At 45.0% G+C, this 18,353-nt stretch overlaps 1 protein-coding gene across 1 annotated transcript in view; it reads left to right on the forward strand.

The window, feature by feature from the left end:
- COPG2 (COPI coat complex subunit gamma 2) overlaps window positions 1–18,353 on the forward strand; it is a 33,427-nt gene continuing 15,074 nt past the window's right edge. The window contains exons 1-13 of the mRNA XM_063397155.1: window positions 1–115; window positions 1,915–1,967; window positions 2,457–2,537; window positions 2,820–2,891; window positions 3,975–4,054; window positions 5,092–5,167; window positions 9,416–9,508; window positions 10,109–10,195; window positions 11,866–12,023; window positions 14,616–14,749; window positions 15,365–15,432; window positions 16,452–16,640; window positions 17,510–17,605. Of these exons, the coding sequence (XP_063253225.1) occupies window positions 79–115; window positions 1,915–1,967; window positions 2,457–2,537; window positions 2,820–2,891; window positions 3,975–4,054; window positions 5,092–5,167; window positions 9,416–9,508; window positions 10,109–10,195; window positions 11,866–12,023; window positions 14,616–14,749; window positions 15,365–15,432; window positions 16,452–16,640; window positions 17,510–17,605 (1,224 nt within the window). The 5' untranslated portion in view covers window positions 1–78. The remainder of the gene's footprint in view (window positions 116–1,914; window positions 1,968–2,456; window positions 2,538–2,819; window positions 2,892–3,974; window positions 4,055–5,091; window positions 5,168–9,415; window positions 9,509–10,108; window positions 10,196–11,865; window positions 12,024–14,615; window positions 14,750–15,364; window positions 15,433–16,451; window positions 16,641–17,509; window positions 17,606–18,353) is intronic.

An 18,353-nucleotide genomic window follows, 5' to 3' on the forward strand; every position in this document is an offset into this window, starting at 1 on the left:
CTGCCAGGGGGCGGGGCTTCCGGCGGAGCTGCTGAGGCGGCGGCGCTCGGAGGAAGCGGGAGTGGGAGCGGGGCCGCCATGATCAAGAAGTTCGATAAAAAGGACGAGGAGTCCGGTACGGGGGGGCTGGGGGTGAGGGGAGGGCTGCAGGGGTCAGGAGAGGGCTGAGGTGTGCGGTGGTGACAGCGGGGGCTGAGGTGAGGGCGGTGCTGAGGTGAAGGCGGGGTGGGCGCTGAGGGGATGCTGAGGTGAGGGAGGTGCTGAGGTGAGGGCGGTGCTGAGGTGAGGGGGATGCTGAGGTGAGGGGGATGCTGAGGTGAGGGGGATGCTGAGGTGAGGGGGATGCTGAGGGGATGCTGAGGTGAGGGAGGTGCTGAGGTGAGGGGGATGCTGAGGTGAGGGGGATGCTGAGGTGAGGGGGATGCTGAGGTGAGGGAGGTGCTGAGGTGAGGGGGATGCTGAGGTGAGGGGGATGCTGAGGTGAGGCAAGTGCTGAGGTGAGGGGGATGCTGAGGTGAGGGAGGTGCTGAGGTGAGGGGGATGCTGAGGTGAGGGGGATGCTGAGGTGAGGGAGGTGCTGAGGTGAGGGAGGTGCTGAGGTGAGGGGGGTGCTGAGGTGAGGGAGATGCTGAGGTGAGGGGGATGCTGAGGTGAGGGGGATGCTGAGGTGAGGGGGATGCTGAGGTGAGGGGGATGCTGAGGTGAGGGAGGTGCTGAGGTGAGGGGGATGCTGAGGTGAGGGGGATGCTGAGGTGAGGGAGATGCTGAGGTGAGGAGACCCTGGAATAGAATTCCCAGAGAAGCTGTGGCTGCCCCTGAAAGTGTCCAAGGCCAGGCTGGAGCAAACTGGGATAGTGGAAGTGAAAGATCCTTAAATCTTCTTCCAAGCCAACCCATTCCATGATCTCTCACTGCTCGTGGGGTATTTGTGCTTCAGCTGCAAGAATTGACTGCTAAAGTATTTCGGAGGAATTCAGGGCTCTCTTTGCTCTCCCTGTTTGCACAGCCGGTTTCCAGAGGGGATTTTATCCCTGCCTCTGCTTGTGCAGATGTTTCAGCCCTCAAAAAAACAAAAAAAAGGAAGAGAGAATCGATGACGTGTATTTATATTTACATCACTACCTGAACGGTGTGATGGGATATGTAAAGAAAAGAAACTTTTATTTATACTCGTTTGCTGCACAAAGCAAAATCCAAAAGGCTTCGGGGAAACCTTTCCAGACCTTTTCTGTCTGCACATCTGGAATTCACAACAGGGAATTTAGGGAGGTAAAATCGGTGTCCAGAGCTGCTGGGGCTGCTCCTGCATCCCTGGAAGTGACCAGGGAATGTCCCTTGCAAAAATCTAGAATTTAATTCCATATTCCCCACAGTAACTGATGCTGCCCTGAGCTCCAAATGTGCTTGGCTGGGGTTGAGTTTATTTCATTTTCAGTTTCTTTCTGCTTGGGGTGTGAGAACTGAGGGATAAATGAACTGGAAATGAGGAATTCCTGCTTGGGAGGAGGGGATCAGGAGCAGCAGTGAGGTTGTGGAGGGATTTATGTCTGAAAAGTGGTTTCAATTCTCTTTCAAGTCCTAATTAGCAGCTCCTGTGTTGATGCTTTTGGTGCCTGAAGGAATAAAAACAGGTGTATTAGGAAAGTGGAAAAAGGAAATAGTTTTATATCAAGGCAAATTAAATAGCAGACTATTTTCTTCTTCCTCTTATTTTTTTTTAACCTTTATTCTTTCTATAACTCTGAATATATCACTTAATGAAGTGAATTCAAAGCTGTTCGTGGCCAGCATCAGTTATTCAGAGAGAAATGTCACAGTTTTGAGGTGATTTGGTAAAATTTTGGGGCTGCTCCTGCATTTTCAGGGTGTGTGGGGAATTCATTTCCTCAACTGAGGGGTCTCTTTTTTCCTCAGGTAGTGGCTCCAATCCTTTCCAGCATCTGGAGAAGAGTGCTGTGCTTCAGGAGGTAGGGATAATCACAGGAATAATCACAGGAATAATTAGGATAATGCTGTTCTATTAATTATCTTTCCCCTCAGGAAGTGTCGCAGCAGGACTGTGGTGAAACGCGGATGGCTAAATTCACAGAATTAATTTAAAATCACAGAGAGTGCAAACAAATTAATTTTATCTGGAGTTAATGAGGGTTTTTTTTTAAGGATAATTAGATGACACATGGCTTCTGCCTTCCACATGGACAAGTGGCATAAAATGTTTTATTTTGAGGCGTTTTTGCCACTTCCAGATGGCAAATTGAGCTGTTGGTGCTTGGTTCAGATCGCTGCAAACCAAAGAACCAGCACCACATTCTCTGAGACCCGTATTTAAATACAAATTATATAAATATCTCTGAGATATTTAAATACAAATAAAACCTACAAGCTGCTTGGCTGGAAGCAGATTGAAATAATTGTGGTTGGGGTTTATTAAAACAGAATTTCTGTTTTGTTTGCAGGCACGGCTCTTCAATGAGACCCCCATAAACCCTCGGAGATGCCTTCACATCCTCACCAAGATCCTGTACCTGCTGAACCAGGTGGCTCTGAGGGTTTCTTGCCTTCCACAAGGGATATTTTTAGTGGGAAGGGAGTTTTCCACCTCCTCCTGCCACAGGGAAAACTCCCATCCCTGTGTGGAGGGCATTTAGAGTGGAGATAATTCCCAATTCCCAGGGATTGTGGATCCCAGGGGAGAGGATGGTTTCCTACAGGAGCAAATCTCCAAGGAGAGATTCCTGCTGTGTGGGAGGGCATTAGAAAAAGATAAAAAAGCTAAAAGGAGCTGGATAATTGCTGCTTTTCCTCTCTGCCACTTGCAGGGTGAGCACTTGGGAACCACGGAAGCCACGGAAGCCTTTTTTGCCATGACCAGGCTGTTTCAGTCCAACGATGTAAGGACCTGGGACCTCTCCCTGCTGCTGCCTGGGCTGCCAGGAGCTGCCAAACCCGGGATTTGGGGATGTGGGAGGCAAACACTGCACAGGAGGAGCTCTGGAGGCCATTCCTGGTTGGAAATAAAGAGTGAACAACAACTCGTGGTTGTTCCTGGGTTGGGTTGGGGGTGGAGGTGGGTTCTGAGGTAATTAGTGCTGTAAAAACAGGGATAATGACTGAATTTACACATCAGTCTCACTTGATGCCTGTTGTTTCCATTTAAATCACCATCTGCTTCATTCTAAATAGAATTTGGAACTTGCCTGCAGATCCAAAGCTGCTGTTCCTCAGATCAGCACTGATCTCATGAGGCAGGGGATGAGAACACCCTGAAAATCAGAGAGTGCCTTGGGAATTGAATTTGGGAATTCAGCTTTGGGCTCAGCAGAGTGTGGAGTCCTTCTGTGATCTCTGGTGCAGTGTGTTTCATCTCATGGGGCTCATTAATTTTAATTAAAGAGGGTTTGCTTGTTAGAGATTTGTCCAAGGAAGGTGTAGCTGTTCAAAGATGTAATAAAATTTTTGGTAGTACAGAGTGTTTGGAATGCTCCTCATATCCCCATTTTAAAAAGTAGAGGATTTTTAAAAATACAAAGGTAATTGTTTTCAAAGACGTAATGTCAATATCCACGTGTGTTTCTATTTTTTTTTTACAATAACAAAGTTATTTTCAAAGCTTTTAACTGATAATTGTGAGGCTGCTGAGTACAGATGTGCTGCATCACTTCTGGGATAATTAATTTTTGTATTAGTTCTTATAATTTTACAGAATATTAATGTAGTAATACTCTTAATGTGCATATTAATGTAATAACACTCATACTATTAATGTAATAATTATTCTTCTGATTTGATATCAGGGAGTTTGGCTCTTATCCAGAGATCAAATTGGAATTACAACTTGGAATTGAAAAGATTGTGGTTTGCTTAAAAGCTTGTTTTCCTTTTAAACTGAAATACTTAATTTTTTATGTTTATTTCTCTTTTAAAACTTCACATCACCCCTGAATTTAACCCTTTTCTGCTCCACATTTCCACAGCAAACCCTCAGAAGGATGTGTTACCTCACCATCAAAGAGATGGCCAACATCTCTGAGGATGTCATCATTGTCACCAGCAGGTGGGGAGGGGCTGCAGCTCCCGGGGTGGTTTTGGTGCTGCAGGTGGAGATTTTTGCAGGGCTGCAGCAGTTTGGGGATCCACACTCTGTGCCACCCTCTGAGGGGTTATTTTGTTCCCATTCCCTGGGAGAATTCAGTTTATCACACGGTTGTTACTTTGTTTCCTTCTGGTTTAAGGTGGTTTCTTTTTTAAATTCTTGATGCTTTGTGGATTGGTCAGAATTCAGGCTGGGACTTTGCTGTCAGAGCAAATTAAAGAAAAGCAGAGCAAAGCCCAGTTCATTCTCCTAACTAAACTTTCAGTTTTTGTGACTGAAAATATACTGAATATATATATATATATTTCTGACTACAAAAATAACCATTTGCAAGAGCAAAAATTGAATCTGTTGTTGGATTGCTGAACAGAAAAATATAAAATAAACCAAACTGAACTTTGCTCACTATTTCTAAACCAAAATTCTGTGCAGGACAAGCAGCACCACCAAGAAAGGGAACGAGGGAACCAAAGCAATCCAATGGACTGTGGATTTTACATTCTGTATTTCCCTGGGTGTTGATGTTAATAACCCCCAAATTAAGCTGATTATTAATTAGTTGTTGCTCAGCTGAGCTAGAGCAGCTAAATTTTCATTTTTCTGACTGAAAATATACTGAATATATATATATATTTCTGACTACAAAAATAACCATTTGCAAGAGCAAAAATTGAATCTGTTGTTGGATTGCTGAACAGCTTTAGAAAAATATAAAATAAACCAAACTGAACTTTGCTCACTATTTCTAAACCAAAATTCTGTGTAGGACAAGCAGCACCACCAAGAAAGGGAACGAGGGAACCAAAGCAATCCAATGGACTGTGGATTTTACATTATGTATTTCCCTGGGTGTTGATGTTAATAACCCCCAAATTAAGCTGATTATTAATGAGCTGTTGCTCAGCTGAGCTAGAGCAGCTAAATTAGGTGAATGCCAGCTAAGGGCTGGGACAGGGGGTGTTAAAGAGGCACTCACAGGATGTTTTTGGTGGTTTCAGCCTGACCAAGGACATGACAGGCAAGGAGGATGTGTACCGAGGCCCGGCCATCCGAGCGCTGTGCAGGATCACTGATGTGAGTACAGACTGCTCATGGGGGCTTTACACCCCAAAACTGCTCCCCTGCAGGATGCATTTACTGCAGTGCTGCAGCTGCTGCATTGTGCAGGGCTGCTCCGTGCCCTGGGCAGTTTGCAGGGGCTGCAGCACTGGGAATGTGCAGCTGGAATGTTTGGAAGCTCCATTTCCCATCTGGAATTGCTCTGCTTGATGCCCTGAGCAATTTCTAGGAGCTCTGTGGGGTTTGAGCATTGGGAATGTGCAGCTGGAAGGTTTGGAAGTTCCAGTTTCCATCTGGGATTGCTCTGCTCAATGCCTTGTGCAATTTCCAGGAGCTCTGTGGGGCTGGAGCACTGGGAATGTGCAGCTGGAAGGTTTGGAAGTTCCAGTTTTTGCCTGGAATTGCTCAATGCCCTGTGCAATTCCCAGGAGCACTGGGAATGTGCACCTGGAATTTTTGGGAGCTCCAGTTTCTGATCTGGGATTTCTCTGCTTGATGCCCTCTGCACTGGCAGGAGCAATCTGGGTCTGGAGCTCTGGGAATGTGCAGCTGGAATGTTTGGGAGCTCCTTTGTGATCTGAAATTGCTCTGCTCCATGCCCTCTGCAGTTTCCAGGAGCACTGGGAATGTGCAGCTGGAATATTTGGAAGCTCCAGTTTCCATTTGCAATTGCTCTGCTCGATGTCCTCTGCAGTTTGCAGGAGCTCTATGGGGTTGGAGCACTGGGAATATGCAGCTGGAATATTTGGGAGCTCCAATTTCTGATCTGGGATTGCTCTGATTGATGCCCTCTGCACTGGCAGGAGCAATCTGGGTCTGAAGCACTGGGAATGTTCAGCTGGAGGATTTAGAAGCTCCAGTTTCCATCTGGGATTGCTCTGCTCCATGCCCTGAGCAATTTCTAGGAGCTCTGTGGGGTTTGAGCATTGGGAATGTGCAGCTGGAATGTTTGGAATCTCCTTTCTGATCTGAAATTGGTTTCCTCAATGTCCTGTGCAATTTCCAGGAGCACTGGGAATGTGCAGCTGGAATGTTTGGAATCTCCTTTCTGATCTGAAATTGGTTTCCTCAATGTCCTGTGCAATTTCCAGGAGCACTGGGAATGTGCAGCTGGAAGGTTTAGAAACTCCAGTATGTATCTGGAATTGCTCTGCTCAATGCCCTGTGCAATTTCCAGGAGCTCTCTGGGGCTAGAGCATTGGGAATCTGCAGCTGGAATGTTTGGAAGTTCCAGTTTCTGATATGGAATTGTTCTGCTCAATGCCCTGTGCAGTTTCTAGGAGCTCAGTGGGGCTGGAACACTGGGAATGTGCAGCTGGAATGTTTGGAAGTTCCAGTTTTTGCCTGGAATTGCTCAATGCCCTGTGCAATTCCCAGGAGCACTGGGAATGTGCACCTGGAATTTTTGGGAGCTCCAGTTTCTGATCTGGGATTTCTCTGCTTGATGCCCTCTGCACTGGCAGGAGCAATCTGGGTCTGGAGCTCTGGGAATGTGCAGCTGGAATGTTTGGGAGCTCCTTTGTGATCTGAAATTGCTCTGCTCCATGCCCTCTGCAGTTTCCAGGAGCACTGGGAATGTGCAGCTGGAATATTTGGAAGCTCCAGTTTCCATTTGCAATTGCTCTGCTCGATGTCCTCTGCAGTTTGCAGGAGCTCTATGGGGTTGGAGCACTGGGAATATGCAGCTGGAATATTTGGGAGCTCCAATTTCTGATCTGGGATTGCTCTGATTGATGCCCTCTGCACTGGCAGGAGCAATCTGGGTCTGAAGCACTGGGAATGTTCAGCTGGAGGATTTAGAAGCTCCAGTTTCCATCTGGGATTGCTCTGCTCCATGCCCTGAGCAATTTCTAGGAGCTCTGTGGGGTTTGAGCATTGGGAATGTGCAGCTGGAATGTTTGGAATCTCCTTTCTGATCTGAAATTGGTTTCCTCAATGTCCTGTGCAATTTCCAGGAGCACTGGGAATGTGCAGCTGGAATGTTTGGAATCTCCTTTCTGATCTGAAATTGGTTTCCTCAATGTCCTGTGCAATTTCCAGGAGCACTGGGAATGTGCAGCTGGAATGTTTGGGAGCTCCAGTTTCCATCTGGAACTGCTCTGTTTGATGCCCTGTGCAGTTTCCAGGAGCTCAGTGGGGTTGGAGCACTGGGAATGGACAGCTGGAATGTTTGGGAGCTCCAGTTTTTGCCCGGAGTTGCTCCACTCAATGCCCTCTACAGTTTCCAGGAGCACTGGGAATATGTAGCTGGAATGTTTGGAAGCTCCTTTCTGATCTGGAATTGCTCTGCTCCATGCTCTGTGCAATTTCCAGGAGCTCTATGGGGTTGGAGCACTGGGAATGTGCAGCTAGAATGTTTGGGAGCTCCAATTTCTGATCTGGGATTCTCTGCTCAATGCCCTCTTCACTGGCAGGAGCAATCTGGGTCTGGAGCTCTGGGAATGTGCAGCTGGAATGTTTGGGAGCTCCAGTTTCCATCTGGGATTGCTCTGCTCGATGCCCTGAGCAATTTCTAGGAGCTCTGTGGGGCTGGAGCACTGGGAATGTGCAGCTGGAATGTTTGGGAGTTCCAGTTTCTATCTGGGATTGCTCTGATCAATGCCAGGAGCACTGGGGATGTGCAGCTGGAAGGTTTGGAAGCTCCAGTTTCCATTTGGAATTGCTCTGCTCAATGCCCTGTACAATTCCCAGCAGCTCTGTGGGGTTGGAGCACTGGGAATGTGCAGCTGGAAGGTTTGGGATCTCCTTTCTGATCTGAAATTGGTTTCCTCAATGCTCTGTGCAGTTTCCAGGAGCACTGGGAATGTGCAGCTGGAATATTTGGGAGCTCCAATTTCTGATCTGGGATTGCTCTGATTGATGCCCTCTGCACTGGCAGGAGCAATCTGGGTCTGGAGCACTGGGAATGTTCAGCTGGAGGATTTAGAAGCTCCAGTTTCCATCTGGGATTGCTCTGCTCCATGCCCTGAGCAATTTCTAGGAGCTCTGTGGGGTTTGAGCATTGGGAATGTGCAGCTGGAATGTTTGGAATCTCCTTTCTGATCTGAAATTGGTTTCCTCAATGTCCTGTGCAATTTCCAGGAGCACTGGGAATGTGCAGCTGGAATGTTTGGGAGCTCCAGTTTCCATCTGGAATTGCTCTGTTTGATGCCCTGTGCAGTTTCCAGGAGCTCAGTGGGGTTGGAGCACTGGGAATGGACAGCTGGAATGTTTGGGAGCTCCAGTTTTTGCCCGGAGTTGCTCCACTCAATGCCCTCTACAGTTTCCAGGAGCACTGGGAATATGTAGCTGGAATGTTTGGAAGCTCCTTTCTGATCTGGAATTGCTCTGCTCCATGCTCTGTGCAATTTCCAGGAGCTCTATGGGGTTGGAGCACTGGGAATGTGCAGCTGGAATTTTTGGGAGCTCCAGTTTCTGATCTGGGATTCTCTGCTCAATGCCCTCTTCACTGACAGGAGCAATCTGGGTCTGGAGCACTGGGAATGTGCAGCTGGAATGTTTGGGAGCTCCAGTTTCCATTTGGAATTGCTCTGCTCGATGCCCTGAGCAATTTCTAGGAGCTCTGTGGGGCTGGAGCACTGGGAATGTGCAGCTGGAATGTTTGGGAGTTCCAGTTTCTATCTGGGATTGCTCTGATCAATGCCAGGAGCACTGGGGATGTGCAGCTGGAATGTTTGGGAGCTCCAGTTTCCATTTGGAATTGCTCTGCTCAATGCCCTGTACAATTCCCAGCAGCTCTGTGGGGTTGGAGCACTGGGAATGTGCAGCTGGAAGGTTTGGGATCTCCTTTCTGATCTGAAATTGGTTTCCTCAATGCCCTGTGCAGTTTCCAGGAGCACTGGGAATGTGCAGCTGGAAGGTTTGGAAGTTCCAGTTTCCATCTGGGATTGCTCTGCTCAATGCCCTGTGCAATTTCCAGGAGCACTAGGAACGTTCAGCTGGAATGTTGGGGAGCTCCAGTTTCCATCTGGAATTGCTCTGTTTGATGCCCTGTGCAATTCCCAGCAGCTCTGTGGGGCTGGAGCACTGGGAATCTGCAGATGGAATATTTGGGAGCTCCATTTCCCATCTGGGATTGCCCTGCTGGTGACTCTGTCACTGCCACCCTTCAGGACCAGGCAGCCCAAACCCAGCTCTGCCTTGCAGAATAAACTCAGGATTTTTGCTGGGCTCCTTTAAATGTGGATTTTTGCCATCTGCTGCTTTTATTCTCTTCCTCCAAAGCATTCCCACTTCCCTTTTTCCCTGTTTTCCCCTCCCCAGGGCACAATGCTCCAAGGCATCGAGAGGTACATGAAGCAGGCCATCGTGGACAAAGTCCCCAGCGTGTCCAGCTCTGCACTGGTGTCTTCCCTGGTGAGAAAAGCAGAAATTTTTTTGTAATTCTGGCGTTTTGTCAGGCTGGGAAGGTGAATCTGCTGTCTTTGTTTTGTTTTTTTCCTCTGGGGTGTCTCTTCATCTCACTGGAAAATCATAAAAAAACCCCAAGAGTTTTCTTTCTCTCATAAAATTCCTTTCTTAATATTTGATTCCATCAATCATGATAATTTCTAGTGCAGAATGCTCAGATTTCTGCAGTCAGTGTAAAACATGGATTTATCTGGGGAGATACCAAGAGATCACTGGCTGAAACAGGATTATTTCTGTTAATAGACACCAGGAAGGCAAGTGAGGGAATCCACTCTGATTTCCTCTCCCTTTTTTAGGAGAAAAGGCTGGGAAAGATCTCATGAATTAATATTTTTAACTAAAAATTAAAAATTAATTAAAAATTAATTAAAATTAATTAAAAATTAATTTAACGAAAAATATTAGTTAAATATTTTTAATATTTTTAGTAGGGTGTGGTAATTTGAGACTGAGATGGGAGGAAATGCACAGTTTACAGGAGTGTAGGGTAAAGAGGGGCTGTGAAACTGCTGTGAGCTCAACTCCAATCTCAATTTTATTTTGCAGCACATGATGAAGATCAGCTATGACGTGGTCAAAAGGTGGATCAATGAGGCTCAGGAAGCAGCTTCCAGTGACAACATCATGGTACAGGTGTGTTTGAGGGTCCCCAAAAACCCTGGGGGGGCTCAGGGGCAGCCTGGGAGTCCTTAAGAAAATTCAGAAAAAAAAATCTGCTTTTTCTTCAGCCTTTTAAAAGCAAGAATTGTGATTTGTGGGAAACAGCTTGAAATTTCTTAAAAATTTATGATTTTTTCCATGATGCCAGCACAAGATTATTAATTAAGAGCTGGCTCTGGAATTTTCATCCCTTTTTTCTGCTAAATTTGTGGAATGCTGCTGCCTGTCCCAGAAGGGATTGTTGCAGAAGGGATTTAAATCTGAGTGCTCAAAAAACTTGGGAAATTATCTCACTGCCTCCCAAGGAGCATCTCCTGGCCCTCAGAAAATTTGCCAGGTGCAAAAATGAACCCAAATATCAGTAAGATCACAAGAGCAAAGGTTTTTTGCAGAGATATTCCAGACGTCTGTGGAAATGAAATTATTCTGTCTGTCCAGAACACTGAATTATTCTGTCTGTCCAGAATACTGAATTATTCTGTCTATTTTAGACTCATGATCAGAAAGATTCTATAAAATCAGCTTTGTTCTTGCCCACTTAGCAGCTTCATTAAGCCTTGAAGTAAATCAGTTTTATGGTGGGAAAAAAAACCCACAATAACTTGGCAAGGAATTAAAAATGTCCCTTTGTGCTTCCATCAAAAAGACCTCAAGGATTTTTGTGAGGTCAGCTGTCATTTCAGGGCCTTGGGATATCCTGGATTAGAACTGAAACCTTTTAAGTTATGATATTTAATGGGAAAAAAAGGAAATAAATTAACTTTGTGGCTCTTTGGATCTTCAGGAATAGTTGAGAATGGACAGAAAAGAGCAAGGATATCCTGGATTAGAACTGAAACCTTTGAAGTTATGATATTTAATGGGGAAAAAAAAAAAGGAAATAAATTAACTTTGTGGCTCTTTGGATCTTCAGGAATAGTTGAGAATGAACAGAAAAGAGCAAGGATATCCTGGATTAGAACTGAAACCTTTGAAGTTATGATATTTAATGGGGGAAAAAAAAGGAAATAAATTAACTTTGTGGCTCTTTGGATCTTCAGGAATAGTTGAGAATGGACAGAAAAGAGCAAGGATATCCTGGATTAGAACTGAAACCTTTGAAGTTATGATATTTAATGGGAAAAAAAAAATGAAATAAATTAACTTTGTGGCTTTTTTGATCTTCAGGAATAGTTGAGAATGAACAGAAAAGAGCAAGGATATCCTGGATTAGAACTGAAACCTTTGAAGTTATGATATTTAATGGAGAAAAAAGGAAATAAATTAACTTTGTGGCTCTTTGGATCTTCAGGAATAGAAATTAACTTTGTGGCTCTTTGGATCTTCAGGAATAGTTGAGAATGAACAGAAAAGAGCAAGGATATCCTGGATTAGAACTGAAACCTTTGAAGTTATGATATTTAATGGGAAAAAAAAAGGAAATAAATTAACTTTGTGGCTCTTTGGATCTTCAGGAATAGTTGAGAATGAACAGAAAAGAGCAAGGAATCATTGCAGATCTTTACAACTTGTCAGGAAACTCAGCTCAGCTGAGGTTAGAATTAATTTCAGCCAGGAAACAGCAATAATCCCCCTTGTTTTGATGTTTTCCTGTGGATTTTCCAGCCGTACTCAGTGCTGTCCCTCTGTTTCCCATCCCATAGTATCACGCTTTGGGGCTGCTCTATCACCTGAGGAAAAACGACCGCCTGGCCGTGTCCAAGATGCTGAACAAATTCACCAAATCGGGCCTGAAATCCCAATTTGCCTACTGCATGCTGATCAGGATTGCCAGCAAACTGCTCAAGGAGTCCGAGGAGGGGTAAGGCAGGGGCAGGCTTCAATCACAGAAATTAATTCAGGTTTGGATTAATTGGGGGTTTCTTAGTGTTGGTGGGAATCTCCAGAGAGAAAGAGCTTTAGTGCTGGGGTAATGCATGGATTCAATTTAAAGGGGTTTTTTTCAGCATAAAGTCCTGGGATTGTTGTGTTTGTAGCCATGAAAGTCTTGGGCTTGATCTTAAAGAAGTCCTAAAGTCTAAAAGGTTCTGGGATTTCTGTATTTGTAGCCATGAAGGTTTTGGAATTGATCTTAAGGGGTTTTTAAGTCTAAAATCCTGGGATTATTGTGTTTGTAGCCATGAAAGACTTGAACTCAGTCTTAATCGGTTTTTCCAACCTAAAATCCTAGTTTTTTTCTATTTGTAGCCATGAAAGTCTTGGACTTGATCTTAAGGGAATTTCCAGCCTAAAACCCTGGGATTTTTGTATTTGTAGCCATGAAAGTCTTGAAATCAGTCCTAAATAAGTTTTTCCAGCCTAAAAGGAATGGAAATTTTTGTATTTGTAGCCATGAAAGTCTTGGACTTGATCTTAAAGGGTTTTTTCAGCTTAAAATCCTGGGATTATTGTGTTTGTAGCCATGAAAGACTTGAAATCAATCTTAAAGAAGTTTTTCCAGCCTAAAAGTTCCTGGATGTTTTGTATTTGTAGCCATGAAAGTCTTGAACTTGATCTTAAGGGGTTTTTTCAGCCTAAAATCCTGGGATTGTTGTGTTTGTAGCCATGAAAGTCTTGGGCTCAATCTTAAAGTGATTTTTCCAGTCTAAAATCCTGGAATTTTTGTGTCTGTAGCCTTGAAAGTCTTGGGCTTGATCTTAAGGGGTTTTTCCAGCCTAAAAAATCCTGGGATTTTTGTATTTGTAGCCATGAAGGTCTTGGACTTGATCTTAAGGAGTTTTTTTCAGCCTAAAATCCTGGGATTGAGTGTTTGCAGCCATGAAAGACTTGGGCTCAATATTAAAGGGATTTCCCAGTCTAAAAAATCCTGGGATTTTTGTATTTATAGCCATGAAAGTCTTGGACTCGATCTTAAAGAAGTTTTTCCAGCCTAAGAGATCCTGGGAGTTTTGTAGCCATGAAGGTCTTGGACTTGATCTTAAGGAAATTTTCAGCCTAAAATCCTGGGATTGTTGTGTCTGTAGCCATGAAAGTCTTGGAACTCGATCTTAAAGGGATTTTCCAGCCTAAAAAATCCTGGGATTTTTGTATTTTTAGCCATGAAAGTCTTGGACTCAAAGAAGTTTTTCCAGTCTGAAAGATCCTGGGTGTTTTGTATTTGTAGCCATGAAGGTCTTGGACTTGATCTTAAGGGGTTTTTTAGCCTAAAATCCTGGGATTGTTGTGTTTGTAGCCACGAAAGTCTTGGTCTAAAAGATCCTGGGATTATTGTGTTTGTAACCGTGAAAGACTTGAAATCAATCTTAAAGAAGTTTTTCCAGCCTAAAATCCTGGGATTTCTGTATTTGTAGTTGTGAAGGTCCTGCACTTGATCTGAAGGGGTTTTTTCAGCCTAAAATCCTGGGATTGTTGTGGTTTTAGATGAAAGTCTTGGTCTAAAAGATCCTGGGATTATTGTGTTTGTAGCCATGAAAGTCTTGAACTCAAAAGGATTTTTCCAGCCTAAAAGATCCTGGGATTTTTGTATTTGTAGCCATGAAGATCTTGTACTCAAAGAAGTTTTTCCAGCCTAAAAGATCCTGGGATTTTTATATTTGTAGCCATGAAAGTCTTGAAATCAATCTTAAAGAAGTTTTTCCAGTCTAAAATCCTGGGATTTCTGTATTTATAGTTATGAAGGTCTTGAACTTGATCTTAAGGGGTTTTTTCAGCATAAAGTCCTGGGATTGTTGTGTCTGTAGCCATGAAAGTCTTGGGCTCGATCTTAAACAAGTCCTAAAGTCTAAAAGGTTCTGGGATTTCTGTATTTGTAGCCATGAAGGTCTTGGACTTGATCTTAAGGGGTTTTTCAGCCTAAAATCCTGGGATTGTTGTGTTTGTAGCCATGAAAGTCTTGAACTTGATCTTAAGGGATTTTTCCAGCCTAAAATCCTGGGATTATTGTGTTTGTAGCCATGAAATTCTTGAAATCAATCCTAAAGAAGTTTTTCTAGCCTAAAAGGTCCTGGAATTTTTGTGTTTGTAGCCACGAAAATCTTGGGCTCAATCTTAGTGGGTTTTTCCAACCTAAAAGATCCTGGGATTGTTGTATTTGTAGCCATCAAAGTCTTGGACTCGATCTTAAAGTGATTTTTCCAGCCTAAAATCCTGGGATTATTTTGTTTGTAGCCATGAAAGTCTTGGAATCAATCTTAAGGGCTTTTTCCAACCTAAAAGATCCCGGGATTGTTGTGTTTGTAGCCTTGAAAGTCTTGGAATTCAATCTTAGTGGGTTTTCCAGTCTAAAATCCTGGAATTTTCATGTCTGTACCCATGAAAGTCTTGGAACTCGATGTTAAAGTGATTTTTCCAGTCTAAACCCTGGAATTTCTGTGTGTGTAGCCACGAGAGTCTTAGAACTCAATCTTAAAGTGATTTTTTCCAGTCTAAACCCCTGGAATTTTCATGTCTGTAGCCATGAGAGCCCCCTGTTCGACTTCATCGAGAGCTGCCTGCGCAACAAGCACGAGATGGTGATTTACGAGGCCGCCTCTGCCATCATCCACCTGCCCAACTGCACGGCCAGGGAGCTGGCACCTGCTGTGTCAGGTGAGTCCCACCCTCTGTGCCCCTGGAAGAAAGAAATTCAGAGAAATCCCAGCAGAATTATAATCCCCAAACCCCCATTTTCTGATAAATTGGGGCGAAAAGGCCTTTAACCCCAATTTAAATGGGTGTTGGATGAGATCTCTTTCATGCAGAGGTGAAAAATGTATTTTAGATAAATGGCTCTAGAGGTGGCAGGGGGTGATGCTGGTGTTTATCCAGCTGCAGGAATTTGGGATGGGAGGGAATCATGGAATGGTTTGGGTTAGAAGGGACCCTGGGCAGGGACACCTCCCACCATCCCAGAGTTCTCCAAGCCTTGTCCAGCCTGGCCTTGGACATTTCCACAACCACAGATTCTCTGGGAAAACTCTGCTCCACCTGGAATATGGAGCTGGAATGCAGAGACAGCCGTGCCACCCCTGTTATTGGTAGTGGGATAAAACTAGTTTATTTCTAACTTTTGTGAAGCTCGTGATAAATTATGCATAGAGCTGCATGAATATTTAGCAGTGTGTAGCTGAATGGAGATATCTTAGACTTTCTGCTCTATTCCCTTTCTGTGAAAGAGGCCATATCTTTGTTTTTTTGGTTGTTTTTGTGATTTTTTCCCCCCAGTGTTGCAGCTTTTCTGCAGTTCTCCCAAACCCGTCCTGCGCTACGCAGCCGTCCGGACCCTCAATAAAGTGAGTGCTTCCAAACCTCCACACAAGCTTCATTCTCTGAGCTCAGAGCCAGCCAGCAGTGCCTGATGATGTGTTACCTCAGGCAGGGCAGCTGCCCTTGGGATGACTTTATTTGGAATTATTCCATGCTGGAGAATTGGCTTTTCCATGCCAGATCTCCTGGTGGGACAGAAATCTTTCCTGCACTGAGGCTGTGTTTGCTCATTGCTGGACCACGGGGATATAACAAGCTGTAGTTTGATAATTTGTGAGGAATCAGCTGGAATCCTGGATATTTAATGTCACAAAATCCACGTGAAAGAAATATTCTGATTTCAGAGCAATTGGCTTTTCCATGCCAGATCTCCTGATGGGACAGAAATCTTTCTGGTATTGAGGCTGTGTTTGCTCATTGCAGACCACGGGGATATAACAAGCTGTAGTTTGATAATTTGTGAGCTTTCAGCTGGAATCCTGGATATTTAATATCACAAAATCCACGTGAACGAAATACTCTGATTTCAGAGCAATTGGCTTTTCCATGCCAGATCTCCTGGTGGGACAGAAATCTTTCCTGCACTGAGGCTGTGTTTGCTCATTGCTGGACCACGGGGATATAACAAGCTGTAGTTTGATAATTTGTGAGGAATCAGCTGGAATCCTGGATATTTAATATCACTAAATCCACGTGAAGGAAATATTCTGATTTCAGAGCAATTGGCTTTTCCATGCCAGATCTCCTGGTGGGACAGAAATCTTTCCTGCATTCAGGCTGTGTTTGCTCATTGCAGACCACGAGGATATAACAAGCTGTAGTTTGATAATTTGTGAGGAATCAGCTGGAATTCTGGATATTTAATATCACTAAATCCACATGAAGGAAATATTCTGATTTCAGAGCTGCACAACACAACAGCAAAAACTCGCGACTGTCAAACCCACAAGCCGCGACTTTAAAACGCTGCAGCCAAACCCCCTGAGCTCTGAGCTGCAGGATGCTGCAACTCCCCCCTAATTCTGCAACTCTGCATTCCTTGCAGGTGGCAATGAAGCATCCATCTGCAGTCACTGCCTGCAACCTGGACCTGGAGAACCTCATCACGGACTCCAACCGCAGCATCGCCACGCTGGCCATCACCACGCTGCTCAAGACGGGCAGCGAGAGCAGCGTGGACAGGCTGATGAAGCAGATCTCCTCCTTCGTGTCAGAAATCTCAGATGAGTTCAAGGTGTGACACTGGAGGCCTCTGCTCTTGCCAGCTGCAGGTTTTTTTTCCCGTTCTTGGTTGGTTTTTGGTTTATTTTTAAATGAAGATTTTCCTGTTTGTCAAAGTTTCGGTGGTTGAGTGTGGCAGGGCAAAGTTTAGAAGGTGTTTTATTAACACCAAATAGAATACCAATAAAGTGTTAATAAAGCACCAATAGAAGGTGCTTTATTAACAGGTTAAATTTTCTTTTGTGCCTTCATCCCATCACTCCAAAAAAGGAAAAATACCGTTTGGTGGATTCCTGCCTCCTGTGCAATATCCTGCCAATCTTCCCTCTGGTTGTTTTAGCAAGGGAGAAGGATTTTAAATGTTTTTTAGTTTAGATCACATCAGTCTTGATGCAGTTAGGAAACTAGCAGATTAGGAAACTTAGCTAATTTGTAAGTTTTCTAGTGACTAAAACTGGTAAGAAATTGGTTCAGGATGGTTCAGTTACATCAGTGAGGAGCACAGCTCTGCAAAATCAGTCTGCTTGAAGTGGGGTCTCAAATCCTTGTTTTTATGAAGAAAAAAAGGTTGAAATTGCAGAAAGTTTTAATGACAGAACATGACAAGTTAAAATGGGATCATGGCAGAAGGAAGGAGGGAAGGAAAACCTTTGATTCAACACATTCCATCCTAAATTCCAATCTTTTTAGCAGAGCCAAAAGACAAAGTTGTTCCACTTTGTCCTGGCACAAAGTTGTTCCACGCTGCCCCTGAGAATCCCCCACCTGATTTTTATCCTTTTACACAGATTTAATCAATCAAGGTGCCAAATTCAGACAGAAACCCGCGTTTCTCCTCAGGAAATAAACACAATAAAATAATTCTCCTCTGTGTTCCTGCAGGTCGTGGTGGTGCAGGCCATCAGTGCCCTGTGCCAGAAGTACCCTCGGAAGCACAGCGTGATGATGACCTTCCTCTCCAACATGCTCAGGGATGATGTACGTGTGCCCAGGGCTCTGGGGAGGGCTTTTGGCACCTTTGGACCTGCCTGGTGATGGGGAGGGTCCCCTCTGTCTGTCCCCCTCTGTCTGTCCCCTTCTGTCTGTCCCCTCCTGTCTGTCCCCCCTCCTGTCTGTCCCCCCTCTGTCTGTCCCCCCTCTGTCTGTCCCCCCTCTGTCTGTCCCCCCTCTGTCTGCCCCCCTCCCGTCTGCCCCCCTCCCGTCTGCCCCCCTCCCGTCTGTCCCCTCCCGTCTGTCCCCTCCCGTCTGTCCCCTCCCGTCTGTCCCCTCCCGTCTGTCCCCTCCCGTCTGTCCCCCTCTGTCTGTCCCCTCCCGTCTGTCCCCTCCCGTCTGTCCCCTCCCGTCTGTCCCCCTCCCGTCTGTCCCCCTCCCGTCTGTCCCCCTCCCGTCTGTCCCCCTCCCGTCTGTCCCCCTCCCGTCTGTCCCCCTCCCGTCTGTCCCCCTCCCGTCTGTCCCCCTCCCGTCTGTCCCCCTCCCGTCTGTCCCCTCCCGTCTGTCCCCTCCTGTCTGTCCCCTCTGTCTGTCCCCTCTGTCAGTGGGGCTGGCTGGTTACAGCTCCTGAGGGTCAGACCTGTGTGAAATGCCTGGGAGTGGCTGCCTGGAGCTGAGGCTGGACAAGATTAAGAGAATAAAAAGTGGATATTTATTAAAGGTCTTCAGTAGGTACACGTGGTGCTTGAGAGGATTGACATTGTTAAAGAAATAAAGTAGGTATTTATTAAAAAGG

This window comes from Prinia subflava, chromosome 4, assembly GCF_021018805.1.
Source record: "Prinia subflava isolate CZ2003 ecotype Zambia chromosome 4, Cam_Psub_1.2, whole genome shotgun sequence".
In the NCBI taxonomy this organism is placed as follows: domain Eukaryota; kingdom Metazoa; phylum Chordata; class Aves; order Passeriformes; family Cisticolidae; genus Prinia; species Prinia subflava.